General features: G+C 40.5%; 1 protein-coding gene across 3 annotated transcripts in view; it reads left to right on the plus strand.

Annotated features, from left to right (window-relative positions):
- Positions 1-8,290, plus strand: part of ORC5 (origin recognition complex subunit 5) — a 70,440-nt gene extending 62,150 nt beyond the window's left edge. For 2 of the 3 annotated variants that reach the window (XM_063396911.1, XM_063396913.1), the window contains exon 14: positions 3-8,290. In XM_063396911.1, coding sequence (XP_063252981.1) covers positions 3-48 — 46 coding nt within the window. In that variant the 3' untranslated portion in view covers positions 49-8,290. The remainder of the gene's footprint in view (positions 1-2) is intronic. The other variant, XM_063396910.1, reaches the window with a different exon arrangement.
- The last annotated feature ends 729 nt before the right edge of the window (positions 8,291-9,019 follow it).

The raw sequence follows: 9,019 nt of genomic DNA on the forward strand, positions 1-9,019 counted from the left end.
AGGACCGTGAACTTCGACATAATAAAGTACTTGTACGATTTCTTGTGAAAACAAGCTTCACAGCCATATGGACACTGTGACAATGACTAAGGCAAGCTGTGTTCATCTCTCTACTTAGCTGGCCAGAAAGAAGAATATTTTGGCTCTTTTGGATTTGTCTAAACAGGTGCTGGCCCAGCATGGAACCTGATGAAAATACTCTGATTGGTCTGGGTGGATCTGAGCAGAGGACTATTTACCAGGGACCCTGGAGTATTTGGAAGCAATGTGTTAATTATAAACAGCAGGGTTTGAGCACAATCTGTTCTACTCTTAATGATGTTATCTTAACACTGAAATTGCCTGAAACCCATTTACTTAGGACTGCATTTTGCTCTATGAACTCTCCCCAGTGCTTTGAACATGGCAGCAGCCGTTGTTTGTATGCCCAGTCTTTTCACTTCCTCTCCACAGGAATCTTTGCAATTGCCTGCCAAAGCAGCTTTTCCTGAGGCCACCATTTTAGGAGAGTGGAGTAGCAAAGTATAATAAACATAAGAACATATTTAAAAATCAAGCTGGTACAAATTCTTCTTTCTGTTCAGTAGTATGTAGGCAGACTGTTACCCTGTTATATGGAGATCACGATGATGGGAAACTCCCAATTAGTCACCATACTGTCTTTTACGGACCATTCATAAATGTTGACTATGAATGTATTTTTACAAAGCTCTGTTGTAAAAAATTAATTGATTCTTAAAAGTTCTATCCCTATATCAAACTTGAAATGTTTTATTTTTGCTTCATCATTCTATAGTCCTTTTATGCTCATCCTGTTACATGAAGTGCTTATTATAGTGCTGCATGGAGTTAATGTACTTTTAACATACACACCATATAATGGCTTTTGCAACAGCCTCTGTCCTGTAGTGGAGAATGGCACAGCTGCCTTTTCATCAGGAAGGGAGAAATTCAACAGGTGAACGAGTCTTTCTGCAGCAATTCCCCAAAAGTGGTGGAACAGTGAATAACCAATGTGGTACTGTAACATAAAACTTTGTCTTTGGAAATACCTATTTGAATACACTACAATCACAGCTTACAAGTTGAAGATACACAATTTATGGAGCATTAAAATCCTCTAGTCCTCTAGCTGGAGGTTATTTTCTTCATGAATATGAAGAATTCAGTAGTCCTCTTGAAAACTCCAGGTCCCAAAGCCTGGAGTTTTTTTGTTTTGTTTTTGGGTTTTTTGGGTTTGTGTTTTGTTTTGGTTTGGGGTTTTTTTTTTTTTTTTTTTTTTTTTTTTTTTTTTTTTTTTTTTTTTTTAATTATTATTATTTTTTATTTTATTTTTCTCCCCAACTGTGGATGTGTGGCCATACTTCTGGATCCAGACCCAAGTGACAAAAGCATCCTTCTGGCCAAGCTCTGGCTTCCTCCCTCTGGGGAGTGTGAAGGAGCAGCAATGAGTCATCTCCGTGATCTGTTTCCCTTCCTACCGCTGAGCTGGATCAAACCCTGCACCTGTCCATGAGGTGGCAACATTTGTCACACTTACTGAAGTGCTTGAATGTAAATACATAGCCTGTCTCAAAAGTGTTTACTACCTGCTTTTGTTTTTACTTATAAAAATGTCCATAATGTGAACTTTGGGGTAAACTTTACTGTGCCTTTCTATCTTGGAGCTAGTGCCTGGCTCTTGTGGATCTCCTGTGTGACTACCTAGGGTTGCAGTTTGTAGTGGAAAGAAGTTTTGAGGTAACAATATGTCAGCTAATCCATGTAAAACAGTAGCAGTAGATCCTAGGGATTTTTAATTTCTGATCTGGATTAAAATTTGATATATGAAACATGATGGGACTGATACTGATAAGTTATTGTTAAGTGCTACAAAACTTGAGTCACAAAATTTCATTTTCAGTAACCTAAATCATTCCCACCAAACAGAACAGACGCTCAAAACTCTTCAGCTCCTAATCTGGAGCACAAATTAGACATAAAATAAAGGTCTTAGAAATTAAGCAGTGAGAAAATGTGGTGCTGCTGATAGTTTTCTTTAGTCTAATTTCTTCTATACTAGCCTTATGAGTATTGGTGATTATTTCCAGTGTAAATCCAAAGGATAAGGATACTAATTTTTGACGAATGTAGTTAATTTGACTGAAATAAGGTTGACTAGAGAAGAAGTAGTAACTGAGGATTCATTAGATAGAACCACTCTCCTAACTTTGAAGGCACTTTTTTGACCTTTGTGAAAGACTCCTATCAGTGAAATAAAATTTAAAGCTGAATCAGCAGAGTATGAGAATGAGCAAGGTGACTGAAGTGCAAATGATTGATGTAGGCTATAACTATGCTGATGATGAATAGTAGGATTTATTCTGACAAACTAGAAATATTTCTATATAGCCATGTCAATGAGTTTATAAATTACTGCTGAGTTTCTTACTAGGTACCTTAGCAATGTTCTGTTCTGAGACCCCATTTTCATGGATGAGGCCTCTTTTAGCCTCCTTTGGGCCAGGATTTCACCTCTTCTACAGGTGGTTTTGAAAACTATGCAACAACTATCTGCAAGATAGTTTAAGTAATCAGAAAACCTTCAGTACTTTAGTGCTGTGGTATGTATTTTAAAAATAGCCATTTTTTTTCATCATTCCTGAGTCACAAAACGTTATAATGCTGAAAAAAATTACAGACTTAAAGCGCTTCTCTCCAGTGGCTGATCCAGACATTAACAGGAGCTGGGGGCTTTTCTTACAAGGATAAAGTAATGGAAAAAGAAATGCAGGTATCATCAGTTGTGAAGAGATTAGTGTCCTTGAATAGCTCTGGCTTCATCAACAGCTGCATTTTGATTCACATAACATGGAGAATTTATTTTTTAAGAAGGCTTGCAAGGCTGCATCCACACGTAATACGTTAGTTGGTTCACTGTTTTTGGACAGTGATTTGTCTTTGGTTATCCTAGAACCTGCTGCTTCTACTGTAACAATTCCTGTAGCTATTGGCTCTTTTGGGGTGAGATAAAGACATGCATTGTTTATTTCAGTACCTTCTATACACCGTGTAAAAACACATTCCTTCTTGCCATTGGTGAAACTTTTCCAGTATCCACCAAGTACCATTTTGACAAGGCCATTCAGGCACTGTGTTTTCCTCCTGTTCCATAACTGGAACAGCCAGCCATGCCAGGAGAATAGTGTGAAGGACAGGATTTCCAGCAGGAATGTAGGAGATGCTGCATGTCTGTAACCTGCAATATAGGCAATATGTATCCAGCCAAGTGTCTCAGGATTAGGTATTCCCTCTGCACTTTTCCTGGCCGAGATGGCAGGGAAGAGTGAGAAATGGCAGGTTCTTGAGGGCTTCCTGGAAGTTGTACTGTGTGTTCTGGTCAGCCCAGGCACTTGGGGGACACAAGATTTACTCCATCTAGAGGTAACTCCTACCATAGGTGAAGTAACTTTTCCAGTTTTCTCAATGACAGAATGGCACAACTTACAAAAGAGCCTAATCATTGCTGGTAAATATGCATTGGGATAAAGATACAGCTTGATTAGCAAGTCTAATCATAGACAATACAAAATTTTTATATGTTTGTAGATACTGGAATGGCTCCACTAGAAAATTGAATGGGAGATTAATTGCAAAAACCATGTGTTTTTTATCTCAGCTTTGTTGTGAGATCTTTTGCTATGAGCAGGCTGATTCAAAGGAGCTGTACAATACTCAGATAAGGGTAACTTTTTGATTCTGTATTTTTGTGCATGTTTATTAAAACTATTTAAAGAATAAATCTGAAAGCAATACAGAAATTGTTTGTATATGCCAGCAGAGTTGAAACTGCAGAAGTGCAATCCATATAATGACCATATTCATGTTTTCCTGAAAACTTATGTCTTTAAAAAGCCACACCTCAATGACAGTGTCTATGCAAAACAAAAACCAGAAAAATATCATACTGCTTGTTACTGGACATTAGCAATAGATCAGCCATATATAGCCAATTAGCCATTCTAATTGGACATCAGCAATATACACCCATGTAGGGGTATCCACCCAGGTGTCTGATGTCAAGGAGCTCAGAAGTGTGGTATTAAAAACCGACTGACACTGTCAAGCAGCCCTTGGAGGGAGGTGTTCCCATGCTGTTGAACAAGTAAATGTCTGACTGTAAGCAGGGAGTCTTGGAGTGGGAACATGATGTCCAAAGTACCACGGGTAGACTTAATGTTGGAAGTGTTGTAGTGCACTGTACTTAGTACTAGAGCACCCCCTCCTCTGCCAGTGACCAATACCCTGTTTTTCCAAAGCAGCAGAAGTATCCGTAACTCTTCCTTTTATTTGGTTGAAACTACATTTGATAATAAATCATTTCCACTGGTGTGTTGCAGTTGCCAAAAAGGATTTGATGTACAGCTCTTCCAAGGGAGTTTCCATCAACAGGCAGCAAAGTACTGAAACAAGATCCGTGTTTACTGCCTCCTGTTCAGCCAGGCAGCTAGGCAACTCCAGTAGGGAAACAGGCTGGGCTTTCCTTTGAGATGAAGCTGTGGATGAACTGGCCCTTTTGACAGCTTTGATGTTTTGAAGTATCCAGAACTCTATCAGACTTCTGTATTCCTCTCTGTTTCTTCCTGTGCCCTCGTACTGCAATTCTGTGTTATTTTTTGAAATGGTCCTTGCAGAGGTTTGCACCAGAAGCACAATGAGCTCCTGGGTGTGTTATCCCCCAAAGGATCAGGATCAGCAGAGCAGGAGGGCTGCTGTGGGCTGTCTGTCCCCCTGTGGTGCAGGTGTGCATTGTTCAGCTAACCTGTTGCCACATACTGCCTTCTGTCCTGCCAGGACTTGTTTGGATATTCGGAGAGAGGTCTGTTGTGTACTTGAAGGTGGATGTTTGGCTTCAGCAAGGTCCTTTTCCAAAACCTGGTGCAGTATGTTAAACCATGAATGCTGTACTCTCCTCTTGTACTTGGTGTTCGTGTTTCATATTTGTTCAGTTTTGATGAAATGCTGATGAAAAGCTCGTGTCAGTCTCAGACTGATTTAGTAAATGTGATTTTTCTTAAGCAGCACAGCAAAGGTGCAGCTTTGCCTAATTCATTCAGCACATATGTTCCATTTTCCTGGCACATAGATTTTCTACAGAACATGATTTCTAATATGCAAATAGCTTCTTTACTGCATTCGATTCTTGTTCAGGGAAATGTGTGCTGCACATTGTTTCATGTACTTTTTTCAAATAGTTGAGTTCAGAGGAATAAAAGAGGGCTGGGAGAGCAGGAAAATTGAGCTTTGCTAGCAGGCTTTCCTGGTACTTCAGCAGCTGAGCACTTCCTGTGTGTTCACGTAGGTAAGGAGAATTTTCACATAGGCACCTCCTAAATCCCAAATCAGAGAATAGTTGTGAAGAGAGAATAGCTAAGAGTGATGTAAGTAACCTCATTAAAACAACCTTGCCAGATGAGGGGGCCTGTTTCTACAAAACCCAGCAAAAGAAGAAAGGAGTGTACCAGAGAGACAGTGATGGAGAGCAAAGTTGTTTACCACTCTGGTGGCAAAAGCCTTGATTATAATATTGCTGTTTGCAGCTTGCTGTTTCTCTTTAGTTTGAGTTTTTACAGTGTTTATGATGGTTCTGTTCTCCCTGACCCCGTTTCCATCAGTGCAATCCCACCTGTGTTTTTTTCTTCCTCTGCCATTTCACCCAGTGCACCGAGAGCTCCCACCGGGGCCAGCGGTTTGTGTGAGGAAGGGAGTGCCCTGCTCTGTGCCAGCCCTGGTGTTGCCATCCTAGAGCAACTCAACATCTCAGGCTTGGGATGGCAACAGCAGAGAGTGGTTGTTTCATCTTGCAGGGTATAGGAACTTCAGCAACACTCCTGAAAAAGAAAGACGTGATGTGAATAAGCAAAAAGATCTACAAGGGAGGCAAATTATGTTATTTGTGTGCAATTACAGCAGTTCCTGAATTCCAGCTGCATGGCTGAATGAATACCCATCCCATTTCCTCACATTTACATTTTTATGCTGGTTTTGATTATTTCTTAAGGATGCAAATCATTAAGAAACAGCAAATAACTGGGAGTTCTGCTCAAACTTTCTGAGAACACCGTCATGTTGAGATTTGGGAATTTCAGGGAAAATGAGAAGAACAACCAAGACAAGTACACGATTTCTCCAGTTATGTAAACAAACCTGTAGCTCCTGCCTTCCGGGGAGGGGACCTTCCTCTCTGTCAGCACAGGCTCTTTCACTTGACTGAGCCTGGGGCTGGGGCATGTGCAGGAACCTTAAATAACTTCTTCAGTGCTACTCTTCACTTCAAGCAAGATAGAACATGTCTGGAGCTATCAGTAAAGAGATGTGTTTATGTATCCTGAGTGTGTTGCTTTTCAGTGGCTTGGAATCCTTTAAAAAATTTTATCTAATGTCAAGAGAGTGAGAGGGGTCTCTGGTTGATTATAGGAAAAGCAAATATGATGGTTGTGCAAAGAGTCATTTACTTTCTGCAAAATAATTTGTCCTCAGCAATGCCTCTGTTGTTCACCATCCAGTTTCTTTCAAGTCAGACCGCTGAAGAGCTGATCCCTCTGATTCATTTGGGATGCACTTGTAGAAATAAGTAACTTCATACGTAATATAAAGAGTGGGGAAGCAGGGGATTCAACTGAAAATTCAAACTGCTCTGCATTGGGTGGCCCTCACACTACAGGAGTCAGAAATCCTGGTTTCAGAATGCTACATAAATATGTGGCTGGTTTATATTTTCCTCAGATGGTACAACTTCATGTATTTTTGGTGTGGAAGGCCAAATGTGTGACCAGGGGCAGCTGTTTTCCATTAGTAGCTAAAGAGTAACTCATTGCTCAGAAAAGAGCAGTGTCTTTCATGTTCACAGCCAAAGAGATACAGAGATAATGGAGGAAGTCAGGTGGTGCTGCTGCTGTTTACTTCTCACTTTCCCGTCCTGGGGAAGTGAGGATGGTGAAAGAACGCAGTAAGATCATGAATATCAAATGATACAGTAAGACATGGATCACCACAGGTTTCTGATGATCCAAGGTCTGGTACTTCGGGCTGCCCCTAGAGCTGCTGGATTCTCTTTGGGGATGTCATCTTTGACGCTCCTCAAGCTACTGAACCAGTCAGAGGAGAGAGAGAGGACAGCTTTTCCTGCCTTGATGCCAAGCTGCTGCTGTTGCGCTTTTCAGCTGAGGGCGTGAAGTTTGGAGCAGATGACCTGGGCACACGTGTTTGGACACAGAGATCTAGAATGGTTACATGGATCACTGTGTGGAACAGATTTACTCCTCATTCAGCTTGTTTAAATTACAGAAGAGACCAGTCTCAACAGGGATTGGGCTAATCCTTTTTCCTGTTTGTGTCAAACAGTTCTCAGTCATTTAAAACTGGAATTTCTTTTTGCATGAAACAAGTCAGCATAGGCTGCTTACCCAGTTCCAACTCTGACTCCTAAGAAAGTTATTCTTTTATTTTTAGCAGGTTAAGGAACATCATTTATGCTAACCTTTTTTTCTTTTGAATCCTTTTCTACAGATGCCTTCCAGAAATCTTTGGATGTTCGATATGTTACTATAGATATATAGTAAAATTTTGACAGCTTTTGTATTCCTCAAAACCTGAGGTTCCCTGCAGAGACCTTTTCTTCACTGTAGCCTTATTGCCAAGTTGTCAGAGCATTAATTAAACTAGAAGAATAAGGCATTGCATGTAATTTCCTAAACTGGATGCCTTCATGTCAGGGACATATCTCCATGGTAAGAACCTGTATATAAACAAAAAATAAGCTTGGCGACAGTACAAAAGCTCATGCAGGCTTTTAAGTGAGAAACATGGCAAAAGAAAATACAGAATTTAAAGCAAAGTATTTCTTGGGAAAATGAAGACCTCTGAATACTGCAGTCATTAAGAACAAATGTGATGATTTTGTTTGGCTATTTGGAGTATTCCAATGCTACTTTTAATCTCCATATTTTAGGTATTTATTGGCTCAAATCAAAAAGTGTTCTTATTCTAAACCCCACTCATTTATTATAGGTAGACTTAACATATCTTAGTGGGATTATGGATTCTCTGTACAAGCACATAAAATTATGTATAGTAAAACTTTATTCCCTATAAACTGCTAATAATTTGCATACTTTTCATTTTGTTGCATGGCTCAAAATGTCTTCTTATACTATACTTCACCTCTCAATTTGATGTGCATTTACTCTGCTGTTTAGAAGCCAAAAAAATACATCAAACATGTTGATGTTTTTTCTGCAATAAAATGAATAGATGCTCAAACTATATTTGCAATCCACCATTTGCTAACCCTGCAGGTAGAGCCAAAGCACTACAATTCAAAGAAAAAAAAAGGGTATTTTTCATTCTTCTTCTCACATTTTCAGGGCTATGGGTTTTTGTGACTCTTCTCAAAATCTATTTGAACATTTGCTGCCAAAGAAAAAAGTATTTTCAAGAGCTGAAAGGAGAAAATTGTGCTTTGGGGATTACAAGATGAAGAGGATAAAACTGTCTGGAGGATAAGTTGTGGGTACACAGGGTGTTCCCTTTCTTCTTGCCAGGTACAGAGCAGTTCCTGAGGGGGTACATACAGGGACTCTCCGTGAAGGGGAGTGCTGCAGCTGTTTGTTCCTGGCTGTGCCACTGAGGCTTGGGGCAAGCAGGGGGACATCCCTCACCTACAGGCTTGGTTGTGGGCCTGGCCAAGTGAAAAGGGACCTGGAGAGCACTGGTGGTGTGTTCCTTCTCAGCCAAACACAGGAGCACTGGCAGTCTCTCAATATGTTATTTGAAATGTTTTCATGCTTGCGAAGTCCTTGCTGTTGTGAGGAAGCTCGTTTAGCTCCACGCCTGTGTTTCTGGGCTGGAGCTGTGTGGCTGCTCTCCATACCAGCCTCCACTCCTCCAGGAGCTCCATGCCCAGGGTGGGCAGTGTGGCCAGAGGTCTTGGTGTCTCTGGGGTGACTGTATTGCTGTATTGTTGTAGACAGGTAGATGG

The sequence above is a fragment of the Prinia subflava genome, chromosome 4, assembly GCF_021018805.1.
Source record: "Prinia subflava isolate CZ2003 ecotype Zambia chromosome 4, Cam_Psub_1.2, whole genome shotgun sequence".
NCBI lineage: Eukaryota > Metazoa > Chordata > Aves > Passeriformes > Cisticolidae > Prinia > Prinia subflava.